The sequence below is a fragment of the Microtus ochrogaster genome, chromosome 15 (assembly GCF_000317375.1).
Source record: "Microtus ochrogaster isolate Prairie Vole_2 chromosome 15, MicOch1.0, whole genome shotgun sequence".
Taxonomy (NCBI): domain Eukaryota; kingdom Metazoa; phylum Chordata; class Mammalia; order Rodentia; family Cricetidae; genus Microtus; species Microtus ochrogaster.
This window is the reverse complement of record NC_022017.1, coordinates 27,089,199-27,105,021: the sequence shown is the minus strand read 5'-3', so window position 1 is coordinate 27,105,021 and position 15,823 is coordinate 27,089,199. Positions and strand designations below refer to the sequence as shown.

General features: G+C 48.4%; 1 protein-coding gene across 1 annotated transcript in view; it reads right to left on the bottom strand.

The window, feature by feature from the left end:
• The window catches only part of Efcab6 (EF-hand calcium binding domain 6), a 192,704-nt gene that overhangs the window by 115,832 nt on the left and 61,049 nt on the right, over window positions 1-15,823 (bottom strand). Inside the window, exon 7 of the mRNA XM_026782404.1 lies at window positions 3,071-3,207. Coding sequence (XP_026638205.1) covers window positions 3,071-3,207 — 137 coding nt within the window. The remainder of the gene's footprint in view (window positions 1-3,070; window positions 3,208-15,823) is intronic.

Below are 15,823 nucleotides of genomic sequence, written 5' to 3'. Positions count from 1 at the left end.
GGGGAAAGGGAACACTCCTGCGTTGCTGGTAGGAGTACATCCCTTTGGATGTCAGTGTGGCAATTTCTCAGAAAATTAGGAAACAACCTTCCTCAAGACCGAGCAATACCACTTTGGGGTATACATCCAAAGGATGCTCAATCATGCCATAAAAACATGTGCTCAACTATGTTCATAGCAGCTTTGTTTGTCATAGCCAGAACCTGGAAACAACCTAAATGCCCCTTGACTGAAGAATTGATTAAAAAAAAATTGGTACATTTACACAATGGAATACTATACAGTAGAAAAAAATAACGACATCTTGAAATTTGCAGGCAAATGGATGGAGCTAGAAAACATTATTTTGAGTGAGGTAGCTCAGATCCAGAAAGACAATTATCATATGTACTCACTCATAAGTGGTTTTTAAACATAAAGCAAAGAAAAGCAGCCTACAAACCATAATCCCAGAGAACCTAGACAACAATGAGGATTCTAACAGATACATACATGGATCAAATCTACATGGGAAGTAGAAAAAGACAAGATCTCCTGAGTAAATTGGGAGCATGGGGGCCTTGGGAGAGGGTTGAAGGGAAGGGGAGAGGCAGGGAGGGGAGCAGAGAAAAATATAGAGCTCAATAAAAAAAAGAGAAAAGAAAAGCTGGCTAGAAACAAGCCAAATTAAGGTCAGACATTCATAAGAAATAATCCACTCCATGTGTATGGTTTATTTGGGATCTTAAAGACAACTACAGGTTAGCTCCCAAAGAATGAACATGGCTGACCTCTGGGCTTCCACATGTATATGAGCATACATGCAGGCATATACATTTGAACACAAATATACAGTAACTTTTTCTAAAGACTTCCAAAGAAAAAACTTCGATGAGACTGTTCTTAAGACACTAATCCCAGGGACTCAAGCTCAAGGAGGCAAAACTGGCATGAGCACACAGCCTGCAGATAGCAGCAGGCAAGAAGGGATCATTGGAGCTGGGTTTCGGGAGAAGGGGATCCCAGCGAGCCCTTGAGCCTTTCAGCACCGCACCCTGGAAAAACCCCTTTTAGGTAATCCTGGCTCAGGCTGGCCTTCTGCGGCTTGCTTGACTACTGGGCTGTTTATAAATGACTTCACATAGATCCAAATACTTGGACCAGAAGAAAGAAAGAATGTGGGATGGAGCGATCCCGGGAGGGAAAATCAGTGAGTGGGATGCTGGACAGTGCTGACAAAGCTAGTGGTGAGTTCATCTCCCGCCTTGGGCGCTGTATAGGCTGAGATGTGTTCTGCGGGCAAAGAGCAACCATCTAGAAGTTGTAACTATCCTGGGTCATCACATTTGTGACACTGTCCAGTGAGATGAGCACCTGCTACATGCAAGCATAACACAGACAAGCTACACGTGTTCAATCATGTTTTCATCCCCATGCTGTGTGGTGGGTTTCTCGGTGCCTAGCTCATTTCCCACTATGTGTATGAGTGCGTGTGTGTTTGCACAAACATTGCTGGTAAATGTGGATCGAGCTCAGGTCCTCAGGCTTACAAGGAGAGCACTCGGCTGTCTAAGCTATTTCCCCGGCCCATTCAACACCTATTTCTTTAACAGAAAACTGAGTCCTGGCAACATCTTGCTCTTCCAGGATTAGGAATACAAGCACAGCTTTGACTTCAGAGCCTAGCCATTCCTACCAAGTACCTACTGCAGACCCCAGACAGAAGAAAACTGCTAGATTGAGATATTAAAAACGCTCCAAACAGCAAAGGGTGAAGTTAACACCAAAGCAGCCACAGGTGCCCCTGTCTTCTGGGGCCTCCATAAGGAAGGCACTAAAGCCCTGCAAAAGGCAGCTCCTTTGAGCCTCTGTGTGAGTCTATGGGAAACAATTCTATTTCAGGCCATTGTTAGGACCGCGGTGTGAAAACAGCATTGTTTCTGAGGCTTTAAAGAAATCGCGAATAAAAATTTGTGGAGTTCTTTATTATTCAATACTTAAGAGATGGGGAAACAGACAGTAACTTTTTTTATAGATTTACTAGGCTGGAGACTGCAGTGCCAAACACAAGGTTTATTGTCAAATAAAAGCCTGCTTTGTTTCTGACGGCCTGTTTCAGAAGAGGGCTGCCTCCGCTCTGTAATTGCACTCACAAAATTATTTAATTTGTTTTGTTTGGATCTTATTCTGGACACTTTCCCAGCCAGACAGGATGTAAAAATTAAAACATCTATTATGCCTTTTATATTCTGAGGTAGGTTATAAAGAGAAAGAAAGAAGAAACATATTCAAGAGTGGAAAGGATTCATTTTTTTTTTTAAGTCTCTGATTGTGAGCCCCATCTGAGTTACGGTCACATGTCCTCTGCGCTACCTTGCTCTGTGGAAAGTTCCTCTCCTGCCTGCAGCCCTGAACTTGTCTACAGGAGATGTGTCAAAAGCCACAGTGACCCCTCAGAACAGTAGCCTATAATTCCGGAGCAAGGCACGCCCTTAGCCTCTGCAGAAACAATAAAGGATTGGTACTTTGGGAGCAGCCTGAATGATCCAGGCATCCCTGAGTCACCAGGACATAAGTCGAGGTCCAGCAGTGGGTGCCTGGATCACATGACACTGAACCATCTACGTACACACGTGAGTCTGTTTGTATTATGCATTAGGTTTCGTCCTGTTGATTTATAAGCACACTCAGAGATTAACACAGATATTTTAAAAGGGGGACAAGACAGCACCCTCTGTATGATAGTGGGTATTTGGAATACATGAACTGTTAATTTTAGGACTCTTTCCCTGAAGTCAAACTCACTATGGATTGGAAACACACAGGATGGGGACTAAGCAGGACAGCCTGGTGACAGGTGATGGGATGGTCAGTAACCTGTGTTCAGATCCGAAAGCCAGACGGCTGTGCCCACCCCAGCCTCCTCAAACAATAAGAGACACTAGGTCCCACTCTTGAGAATTCACAGCTTCGGGAACTTGGGAGAATGTCCAAAATGAAGATGGAGGGAGGGGCCCAGGAACCTGCCTTTGCCTTTTGTCCCTGGCCCTGGCTTCAGGGTCATCACACCCTCTCTGGTCTTGCCACTCACATCTCATACTCCTCATCCCTCATCCTCAGGCAGAACGTTTCCAGGACCCGCCTCAGCTCTCTGGACTGCACCGTGCCCGTGTTGTTGACATCGATGAGCTGGAGGACTTTCCTCATGGTCTTCATGTTTCGGAAGACCTGCACAATAAAGAGGGATTTTGGAAAAGCTAAGGGGCCCAATGGTAAAAACTCAAAAGCTAACAAAATATGCAGAAGCTTTTTTTTTCTTTTTACTACTTCTTGTAAAATAAAATGTTTTCAAAGATTCTCAGCAGTACACATTGCACAATGACATCTTTGGAAAAAAAAAAGAACATTTTGCATATATTAAGAGTTTGCAAGGCAATTGTCTCAGTAAATGGTTTTAGTAAGTTTTTTAAAAATCTCTTTTTAATGTAAAGCAGTAAGGCTCATACACAATTCATCCCCTTTTAGGGCTGTATGAAAAATCTTTTTTGTTAATTGATGCTGAAAAACTAGTCCTGGCATAGCTGGACTTGTGTGATTTTTGCTTTTCATGGCCATATGCGAACTATTTTTACTGCTAGCTGGAAAATCTGACGGTCTATTTCAACCTCTCATTTTTTTTAAGATACCACAGAAAAGTTTTGCACCGATGTCTGAATTCAGCAAATGAGAGTCACCATGTGAGGTGTCTGGAAGGGCCCTTGGAAGAGAGGCAAGGACAGGGAGTGGGTCTTCATGCTGATTAGACTTCTGGGGGTTCATCTGAGAACTCAGAGCCCCACTAGCAAGTGCTCACACCCCAAGTCTGCATTTTCAGATTTAGTAAGTGAGGGCCCAAGGAGACCCGACTCAACAGCACGCAGCTAAACAATAAGGCGTCATCTTCCAACTCCAGACTGTCTTTTCCCTAAAGGAAGGCTAGACATGCGAACACAGTGTCACCAACAGGGGGGAAAGCAGCTGGGAGTGAGCCAGACACGGCGTGGGCCTTCAGAGGAACATAAACACTTCCGGCTACTGTGGTCTGGGAGGCTTCCTGCAGGAGGTGGCAGGTGCAGAACCAGCAGGGGTTAACTCCAGAGCTTGGACAGGAGGGCACTGAAAAACAGCGAGAAGGCTGAATCTCAAGGGATCTGGTTTTACACTCAGAGGAATGGATCCGGCCATATCCAGCCTGAATTCTAAGGAAGTTTATCAGTAAGCCTCAAAGAGTGGGGAGAACTGCCCGACAGCAAGAGGGCCCCTGTTCTGCCAGCATTTTCTCCACACGTCCTTAGGCCATCCTAGACTGATGGAGCCCAGCTTATCTATAAGGCGGCCCCTCCCGCAGCCTCCCCAGGGCAGTCATCTTCCACCTCTAGCCTGAGGACTCAGGATCTGGGTGGGGTGAGTGGTGTTCTGGAGCTGCTTTCAGCTCTTGCCTCTGCCTCACCCTGGCCACTTGCCTCTCCACCTACTGCTCCATCCCTCCTACTGTGTCACCAGGAGACTCTCCTGCCAGGACCCTGTGAGTCCTGTGTGTCTATGCAAGGCCATCCTGCAGACACCTGAGCTCACTTCCAGAGGCCATGGTTCCACTCAATCTCTGTGCTGTGTTAGTACCAACAGCCACTGACTCTGCAAGACCAAGGTGCGTGTTCCCTCTGCTTTCTAGATCACCCCTCTTCCACAGCCCAAAGCCCACCAGCATCCCCCTCCCTGGGTCCCCTGCTTGCAGTTCCATCTCTCTCCTGTGTCCTCCCTACTTATTCTTCCTCATCGGATCCCCTTGAATGCATGATCCCCCTTCTCCCTACCTCAGCCCTGAGTGGGTTCAGCCCATGGCCTATGCCCCATTGTGTGTGTGTGTGTGTGTGTGTACACTATGGCAGCAAAGAAGGATCAGCATGCAGTGCCCAGTCCTGGTGGAATGCGGGGTCTGAGTTAAGGGACAGGAAGCACTTACTGGTACATTTCTCTCTCCACACACCAGGTGTCTGGGAGAGAGGCTGAAGAGATGGCTCAGCCATTAAGAGCATTACTGCTCTTGCAGAGGACTGGACTTTGAGTCCCAGTACCCACAGCAGGTGACTCAGAACAGCCTTACCATATTTAGGGTATCTGATAGCTCTTGCTTCTGTGGACAGAGCCACATATGCAGACACACACTTCGTACACATGCACACATGGCCACAACATGTATACACCCCTACACCCTGTATACACACACGTACACATGCACACATGCCCACAACATGTATACTCCCCTACACCCATTTCAAGTTTTAAATTTCTATTGCCAGTACTGGGGAAGGAACCCAGGACTTTGCATACACTAGGCAAGAGTTCCCTTGGGGCCATGCCCCAGCCCCATTCCTTACCAGGCTGGCTGTTTGCTTTATGGAGAACATAGCTGAGTCCAGTTAAGAACATCCAACTGCCTATCCGTCATATGCCAGTGACCCTCAGATTTCCCACACTGGAGCTGTTCTTCCCACACCCTCCCGCCCCATGGGTAGCAGATCTCCCGCCTTCTCTCTATCCTCACTCACATCCAGCCCATCCGGACAGCCCCTCAGCACTTCCCTGAACTTCTAGAAGGATCCTTGGGAGCTCATGGGACTCCTGTCCTTGTGGTTCCTCAGAACACATCAGCACCACTGCAGGAGCGCTTTCTGCTACTAGTCCTGGGGTCTAGGGTGTCCCTGGGTGGAATGTCCACATTCAGGAAGCGTGTGGGAATGTGTGACTGATCCTTTCTGTTTGCCTGGGGAAACAGTCATATGCTGAGAAAGCTTTGTGGTCTAACTGCAAGGGCCTCTTCTGACCTATCAGGACTCTGGTGGCTCTGGCCCAGTTAAAAGGTGTAACCAAGACATTTCTTTGGTGTCCAGTGATCACAGGTTGACAGCTGCAAAGCCACATACTGAGTTCCCCTCAGCCCACTGTCTTCTAACAGCCAGAGCACATGGGTGGCCCTAATCCTATCCCAGATTGGGACTGGAAATCACAGACTAGCCTGTGCATCTATCTCTCACCTCATCCCTAAATCTAAAGAGGGAACTCCAGGTATCCATAGCAATTGCTTCCAGGGTCAAGAAGAACTATAGCGTCCTCTCTGCTGCTAAGTCCCCGTCCACCTCTTCTGGGAACGCGGAGGAGGACAGGAGCGACACCCCACTTTACAGCCCCATGGCAACCCATATGGGTCCCCTGCACGGAGAGCCGCAAGCCGCAAGCCTGGCAGGGAGCTCACGCCCACCAGAGGTACTTCTCCAAGTCTCCTATCACTTGTCAGACGCAAGTTTGGCACCAGCCACGGAAGGGAGCTACAGATGGTAAGTCTTAGCAAAGGCAACAGAGTGAGGGCCCTGATGAGCAAGACTGGTCGGCATGGGGTGGGCGAGAAGATGAAGGGAACCAGAAAGCAAAGATGAGGGCCCAGCAGGGATGACCGAGCTCTATTCATCACCCCTTCCCTGCCAATGTGAGTGACTTGGAATTCCCACAGGTCATGAGCTCTTCTCCCTGCTGAAGACTGAAGGCCTTGAATGGCCTCAGCCTCTCTTCTCCTTCCTCTGCTCCAGCTGTGAGCTCTCAGTAGCAAGCAAGTACACTTCTGCAGCTCTGGTCTCTTCTGCTGGCCAGCTCCCTCCCTGCCCTCACTCATGCTGTGGTCACACAGCACCTGCTCAGAGAGATGCCTGAGCACACTTTGGATCTGTCTGGACCACTTGCTTCATTTTTCTTTGCACACACTGACACCTGTGTCCCTGGCTTACTTCCTCTCTGGAACATGGCTCTGTTCAAGGCTGCTGTGGTATCCTTGAGACTCAGTACTGCCTGGCCACAGAAACTCTTCCCTTGTTCTCTGTTGTCCAATCAGGCAGGGTTAGCTGTGGGAAAATACTCTGGCCAAAAGCTACTTTAGGAGAAAAGGGCTTATTCCAGTTTCTATTTCCAAGTCCCAGTTGCTCACTGAGGGAAGTTGGGGCAGGAACTGAAGCATGAACCACAGAGGAACACACTCTTATTGGTTTGCTTTCTGGCTATGCTCAGTGGCCTAGGGAGGGTGCTGCTCACAGAGGACTGGGTCTTCCCATGTCAATTACCAACTAAGACAGTCTCTCACAGACATAGCCACAAACCAATCTGAGTCAGGAAACTCTTCAACTGAGGTGCCCTTTTCCCAAGGGGCTCGATGTTGGATCAGTTGACAATAAAAGCTAACAAGGGAAGTCTGGAACCTTCTCTCCAGCTATCCTAGTCACTCGTCCACCTTGTCACTGTTCCCTGGATAGCTTGTGTTTCTCTGGCCAGACATGGATGAACAGTCTCCCTTGGAGGAAGGAGGGTCATGCCCATTGACTGTCTGACTCTGCCCTCTGTTCTAGCCCTTCCCAGGACTCTGGGATCACTTTGGAGAGGAGTGGGTGCTAACTACAAAAAACTCCTCACTGCCCTCTTCAAAACAGCACACTTCTCTGAAAGGAAGGCATGGACCTCATGTCTTTCCCAGCAGATCAGCCTTCCTGATATTTACCTCTGTGCTGGCCTCCATCCCTAAGGGAAATCTAACTTTGATGTAGGTATATAAACCAAATGCAGGTATATGCTACCAAATTTTACATACCTGGAAGCTAAAATTGGCCTTAGCAATTTTAAATAGTTGGGGAAGAGAAATCAAAAGGAGAATCTATTGCATGTCATGTGAAGTAAAGTAAATTTCAAATTTCAGTGTCCACAAATAGTATAAAGGATTCAGCCAAACCCACTCATTCACATAGCGTTGGGGCCGATTTTCCCTACCAGCAGCAGCCTGGAAAATTCCTGGGGACACAAAGTCCAGATGTACTCCACCCTCCCTGGCCCATTGCAGAGTAAGACCATTAGGCACTCTGTTGTCCTACCCACAATCCCTTGCAGACAGATGACTAGTGAAGGAGTTTCTGGGGAGATACATGTACAGAGAGGGGGTGCAGAAGATTTAAGCAAACGGCTGACAGCCAAATGTGGTGGCACTCCAGTGGCTGAGGCAGGTAGAAGAGGTGGAATGCTGCGGGTTTGAGACCAGCCTGGGCTATGTACTGTCCAAAACAAAACAAAAGCAGCAGTTCTGCCCCTTTGTTGGGGTTGGCATGCGCAATCACAGCACTTGAGAGATATAGCCAGGAGAATCAGGAGGTCAAGGGTTACTCTGAGAGGTTTTTGCTCCCTGGGAGCAGACCTCAGTCCAGCTCCATCTCAGCTCTCTGACCCCAGTGTGAGGTGGCATGTGGTCTAGAGTTTGTACTGCTCCACCCAGCCCCTCACTGTACCCCGCCCACTCCTCACTCTTCCCACATTCCCCTTTGACCAAACCTAATCTTTTCTATAACTCAACCTCTCCCACGTCCTGCCTATTCCTCGAGGGCAGCCCATGCTAGGCCCTGAGAGCCAGGCAGCATCTGACGCACCCAAGGTCCTCAGAACACAGTTCCGGATTAAAGAAAGAGAGCACATGGCCAGCAAATGAAGTTCGAGTTCCTCCGCCAGGAGAGAAAGCCCAGCACACTCAAGTGTGGCACTATAAATGACAGGTCTTAACTCAGATGTTAAAACAAAGCCATTCTTCGCACAGACGTGAAGATGGGGAAGGGACCACTAATTTTTTTTCTAAATAAAGGAACAGAATTTAAAGTTACATACCCTGTGAAGCATTTAGGTGACTTTTAAGAGGGTTATTCAGCAAACAGGGCTGCAATGGGAACTGCTGCCAGGGTGAAGACAGAGTTCTAAGTACCCAGATAGTAACCTTGCACACCGTGGAACCTGTAATACACCCCTCAAGCCCACAGTGCATCCTAAAAGAGTGGCAGCCTGGAGGAGGAGGAGGGTTTCGGTGGATGAATGATGGGTGGTTGAGATGATGGGTACTGTGTTAGCTACTTCTCTTGTGGCTACAATAAAATGTGTGACAAGAACAATGCAGGGGACAAAGTGCTTATTCTGATTCACCGTGGAAGGCTCTGAGGCATGACGCTGCAGTCACACTGTATCTCTGTGAGGCAGACAGGGCCAAGTGTTGGTGCTCAGCTCACTTTCCCCTTTCCATTCAGACTAGGACCCCAGTCCATGGAGGTGGATGCCATGGTCAAGGTGGGTCTTCCCATCCAATCTAGCTAGTTCCTCATAGGCATGCCCAGAGTATTCCCCAGAAGATTCTGGATCCTATAAAATTATATTAACCATCACAGATGGATGAAGGAACAGATGGTAGCTATGTAGATAGGTAGATGGATAGGTGGATGGACTGATGGATAGCGGCTAGTAGGCTGGTTGAACAGATAAATGATGGACAGGTGGTGGCTAGAATATATAGGTAAATAGGTGTATAGGGAGATGGCATATGTAGGTAAACAGGTTGGTTGGTGGGTGGATGATGAATTAGATGGGTGATAAACTGATATGTGGGTAAATAGGTGGACTGATTGAAGGACAATGGCTACTTGGCTGGATAGACAGATGTATAGATAGTGGATAAATATGTAGGTATGTTGATGGATAGATGGATCAGTTGATGGATTGATAGGTAATAGTTGGCTGACTATATGGATGAATGTATATATATATATGAATAGATGGCTAGATTAGTGGAGTGTGGATAGATTAGTAGATGATGGCTAGTTAGCTAGCTGCTAGACAGATGATGGATGGGTGGAGGATGGATAATGGATGAATATATGGGTAGGTGGATGGCTAGGAGGATTTGGTAGATGGGTTAATGGCATTGGTTGATGGCTAATGGCTAACTGTATATGTATGTATGTATGTATGGTTAGGTAATGTAAATAGGTGAACAGATGGGTTTATGGGTAGATTAGTGGGCGATGGCTAGTTATCTGGCTGGCTGGCTGACAGGTGAACGGCTGGGTGGGTAGATGGACTGACAGACAGTGGCTGGCTAACTAGATGGATGGGTGATAAGTGGAGGATGGATGGATACACAGGCAGGTGGATGTATGATGGATTGTAGCTGGTTGGCTGGCTGGATGAGTGAGTGGCTGGAAGATGGGCAGGTGATTGAAACATGCATAAAGAATAATGTGGGTGATCTATGAGAATCTTGTACAGATGGGCAGATCCCCACAACCATGGCAGACAAGCATCTCATTTCCGTTAGACTTGGGAACCTGCTCAGCATCTTCCTGGTAGAAGATCTGACAGCAAGTCTAATGAAGGGACTAAATAATACCAATGACCTCCCTGACGGTGGCATGTACAAGAACAGGACACCTGAAGTCTCCACGGGTTGAACAGATACCAGGAAAGGCAGCAATCTGTGTTCTCCTGTTCCCAAGGGCTGCTGGTCAGATGAGGGTCCCTAGCAGTGGGAGCATATAGGAAAAACCACGAGACATGGGGCTGAGGAGGTTAGAGAAGATAGAACTAGACACCCATAGTTTTGAAGCTCCCCAAGTGAGGTCCTAAGACTTTACTGCCCAGAGAAAGCAAGCAAGGAAGTGTGTGTGTGTGTGTGTGTGTGTGCGTGTGCGTGTGCGTGTGCATGTGCGTGTGCGTGTGTGTGTAGTGGGGGTGCTCACTCTTCTCTCCTGGATCACAGACTCCATGACCTGAGGACAGGGAAAATGTCAGTGAGAGACAAGACAGATAGAAACCCAGCCCAGGAGAGCAAATTGAATTGCTATGTGACAGAGACCTCTAACCCTCAGGCCTCCACTGGCCTGGTTTACATCTACATATGATCAGAAAACCAGGAGACCCACCAAAGGCATCCCTCAGTGACAAAAACGGGGAGATCTGTGTGGGCCTGCAGAGCGGCTTGAGGAAGAAAATCCAACTGCTTCCTATTTGTCCCCCACTGAGCTCAGACAGCTCCGTAAACTGCCTGCAGTGGATGCGTTATTACTCGTTATTACTCTGTGGGGCTTTGTTCCAAATGCTTTGTACACAGTATGAGCTCTGGGAAGGAAAGCCGCAAGTCCAAATAAATAGGGCCACCCAGACACGTGTGTGTGTGTGTGTGTGTATGTGTGTGCACATGTGAGTGTGTGCACCTGTGTGTGTGTATGTGTGTGAGTGTGTGTGGTGTGTATGTGTGTGAGTGTATGTGCACATGTGTGTGCACGTGTGAGTGTGTGCACATGTGTGTGTGCACGTGTGAGTGTGTGTATGGTGTGTATATGCACAGGTGTGGAAGGTCAGAGGACAAGAATCCCCTTGGGTGTCACTCCCCAGGAGCCACTCACCTTGGGTTTTGAGAAAGGGGCCTCACTGCCCTAGGGATGAACAGCCAGAGAGCCTGAAGGTAGCCACCAGCGTCTGCCTGGCCAGGACTGGGTTCATAAGCACACGCCATCACACCTGGCTATGAGCACCCAGACTTCAAAGGGGCAGAGAGCAGAAACCTTCCTCCCTGGAGCCTAGATTTACTCTACCAGCCTGGCTGTGGGGAGGAGGCTGTTGCCAGAGCCAAACTGCAGACTAGCTGAGTCCTCCCACCTGCGGGCTTCTCAGCTCTTTGACCTGCTGGCCAACAGGTCTCTCTTGGAGCCCCCTCTTCCTGCCTAGTTCTGACAGAGGGGGTCGAGAGCTGCATACAAAGAAGCACACACACACACACACACGCACATATACACACATATGTGCACACACATGCACATATACACACATACGTGCACACACATGCACATATACACACAAAGAGAGAGGGGAAGGGAGGGAAAGAAAGAGACAGAGAGGAGAGAGACATTGGGGGGGGGCAGCCTGCAGAATGAGCCCCAGGGCTGGGAGCAGCTACTGCCCCATCTTGGCTCCCCACAGTGTGCAAGAGAGTGCTCGCAGCCTCTGCTGTCCGTCTGCCACCTTTCTGTCACTGCCACCAAACTTGTTTCAAATTGAACAAGTGAACATTTTGAGATGGGACCACAAAAAAGGATCCCTCTTACAATAAACACATCAATGCTCATTTTCCTTATTATTCTACTTTTGGCTATTTTGTATAAAATCTTTAATTAAAGTTTTTCTTTGAAATTGTCATTATCAAGCCAGAAGAAAGGAGGGGGGGAGAAAAGAACAACACAGCTGTGCAGATATGAAGCTCTACTCGGGGCTAAATGAACTGGAACGGAGTAGGCGCTTGACGGTTATGTTCTGGGTTTTGGCTCCGCGTTCTCAGCAACGCAGTCTGACTTGTCACTTTATATCGATTCCATCTGTTTACACTCTGAGGAGTATTGGCTTCCTACCGTGAACATTTCCTATTTACCAGCTGGTAGAGATGAGCCAAACCAGATAGGAAAAAATTAGACTGCATTCAGAGCCTCATAAACACAGACTCTCAGCTCAGGGGTGTGTGGGGGAGTGGCGGCCAGGCATCGCTCACCTCTAACAAAGCCCTTGCCTCCCTGCCTGTCTGCCTGAGAGTCCCTGGGCTCTCCCCCACTCTAGCGCTCATCCCCCCCCCACTCACACACCCGTGGGCACAAGACATTGCATTTATTTATTGAGCATATGCACACCCTGACTCTACCAAAACTGAACAAGCTTACATAAAAAAGACATCTGAATGGGATCCATGGAAATAGAGTAAAGAGGGCAGACAAAAAGAGAAACGCAAATGAAAGAGACTCAGAAGTTGCAGTTCCTGTGATGGAACAAAAACCTGGTTCCGGGTGTCCCCACAGGGAAGTGAAGGGGGAGGCTTGCTGCTGTGTACTCTGCGGCCACGCACAAAGCCTACGCTTGATTTTCATTGCTAGATGCCTACCCAAGACAGAAAGCTTAGAGGATATGACAAGAAGCCCACGCCTGTCTACCAAGGGACTCAAGGGTGCCGGGCCTCCACCTCCCAGCTTATCTTTTCTTTCTCTTCTTTTAAAAGGTTTTTGTTGTTATTGTTGCTAAAATATAGTCTCATTATGTAACCTTTGCAGGCTTGGAAGTTACAATATAGAGCTAACCTTGCACTTAACAACACTCCCCCTGCCTCTGCCTTCTGAGCCATGCCTGGCTCCCTTTCTCATGCAGTCTACATTCAAGGCAATATTTCTCTTAGGAGGAGACTCCAGCTCATGCAGGACACAGCCTCACAGTACAGAAGACTAGACTGCCACCCTGACCTGGCACCCACTCTTGGCTGCATGTCACTGGAAAAGGCCCTGCTCAGAAGCAAGCAAGAACACCCAAAGGGGGTTGCTCAGGAAAAGTTTTCTGATGGCCCAGCACCGAGGGCTGCCAAGACTTGAGCCCATCTTATCCTCCTTGAATGTGGGAAGGCCAGAATCCTGTCCAAAACACAAGGACAAGCACAGTCATCTCCTTTAGCGTGCCCCAGGCAGTTCCTCTGCCTGCCCGTTCCTGGGCAACAGAGAGAGCAAGAACGATGCCCTGGCAATACCTGGGTCTCTTCAGCAATGCCTGGTCTCCGCAGGAGCTCCTGAGCTGCACTGTGCCGATGTCTCCATGAACCCATAAGGCTCGGGCAAACAGCAGTGAAGAAGGAAGATGTGGCAGAGTCAGGGGACCAAGTCAATGGAACTGGTGACAGCTACATGTGGAGGGTGACGGGAAGGAGAAGAAAGAGGGAGCCCCATGTCCAGCACGGGGAGCTGGATGGATGAGACGAACAGCACAGCTTGGGCAGGATCTCTGGTACTCAGGGCACACTGAGTTGGGAAAGCATCTTCTTCCGTCAGTTCCTGAACGCTTTTCCTGGAAAATTGTTCCAGGCAACGTCTCCAAACCCCACTCTTCCTTCCTACCTACCGTCTTCCTGATTGCTCAGAATGAGGAGTATGTGATAAACACAGGTCCTGGAGTCTTGCTCTTCTTCAGACCTCAGTCTGCCACCCACCGTGTTCTACGGCACCCAGTGGTTACAATCATTCTTCCTCTGACGAACCCACAAGGCCTGCTATCCATGTCCCTCATCTGGCTTCCACATAGCAACTGACAGTGACTTTCTCAAAATTAAATCTCATTCAAGGTGATGCGGTGACCAGCGAAAAATAGAAGAGCACCCTCATCAAGAAAAGTTCTCTTTGCAGAAGACAAAGATCTCTACAGAAAACCATAACCAATCAAAATGCAGAGCTGTGGAGCACAGTTCTAACTGACATGCCCACAAAACAACTCCTACACCCGAGGGGACATCATAGAAGAGGGGACGGGGGAGCTGTAAGAGCCAGAGAACTGGGAGGTTGCTGTGAGACTGTCAGAGCTACGCCATGAAGTTTCACCAACACAACTGAGTGAACACGAACTGAACAAGGACAACACCAATAAGCATGCTAATGGGGGCAGGGGGAGCCCATGCGGCCTCAACCTGACACACAATGAACAGAATGCTGAGAGTGGAGAAATTGTCTTCCAGGGAAGAGCACGCCTATTGGTTATCCAGCATCTAGTGGTCAGCCCTGAACACATATACTAGTAATATCACACAAACTAAACAACTTGTACCTCTATATTTGGAGATGTGTGTGTATTTTATGTGTGTATATATTTATGTATGTAACAATAATTAATGAAAAAAGAGGTCATGCATTTGAAAGAGAGCAAGAAATATATGGGAGGGTTTGGGGGAGGAGCAGGAAGGGGGAAATGATGTAGTTATATTAATCTCAAAAAAAAACCCCAAAACCAAAACAGAGCACCATCCTCTATCAGGGCTTGTGTTCCTGCATCGACTTTATGTGTCTGAGGGAGGAGGGGACAAGGATCCAGTCTTGGTCTCACGTCACCTGTCACCAGCCAGTCCCCAGGCTCATGCTCAGCAAATACAACCCAATGAGGAAATGCAGTCCATGGCTTCAAAGGCCCCTCATAGGCATCCCAGTTCCATCTAATGCACAGCAAGGTTCCCCCACAATACTGCACACAGCTACACCTTCACACCTCTCCCCCAGGGAGGCAGGGATCTATGTGAGTTCAAAGGCCTCCTCATAGGCATCCCAGTTCCATCTGATGTATTGCGAGGTTCCCCCACAATACTGCACACAGCCATACCTTCACACCTCTCCCCCAGGGGTATGCCCCCACACCAGAGACTCTCAACACAGACCCTTCCTGGCCTACACATTAGGGTTTCCATCCGGCCCTCAGCTACTTCTTTTTCCCTAGCCTTGCTTTTGAATCAGGCCTGTCCCATCTGCCTTGAGATCACAGGCTGCATCAAAACAGACACAGGTTTGTCTTCTCTCTACACCCAACCCTCTCTTCACTGTGCCCCAACATTGTCTGCCAAGCCACTCTCACCTTGTCCCCAAAAGCTATCCATGTCTGAACATGAACCCCATCTGCCTTTATCATCAGCTGTCCCTTACCACTCCAAGTGATATGAGCTGTTTTCCATAACCAGAACATCAAGCCAGAATTTGCTGGGAGCTGTTCAAGGCATCTGGGTGACACAGAGAAGGTGCCCCAGCCATGAGACACATGGTCACTCATAAAGAAGCACACACTTGTCAGAAGGTTGAGTGTCGAAAGCATATTGTCAGATAGCATCTCTGAGAAATAAATGCTCATGAGGGGATGAAGAGAGGGCTCAGTGGTTAAGAGCACTTGTTGCTCTTCCAGAGGACCACAGAGGACGCCAGCATTCACATGGCAGCTTACAACTGCATGCCTCTAGTCCTTGCACTGGGAAGCAGAGCCAGGGCATCTCTGTGAGTTCAAGGCTAGTTTGGTCTACAAAGCAAGTTTCAGGACAGCCAAAGCTATTACACAGAGAAACCCTGTCTAAAAGAAAGAAAGAAAAAAAAGAAAAGAAAAAGAAAGAAAGAAAGAAAGAAAGAAAGAAAGAAAG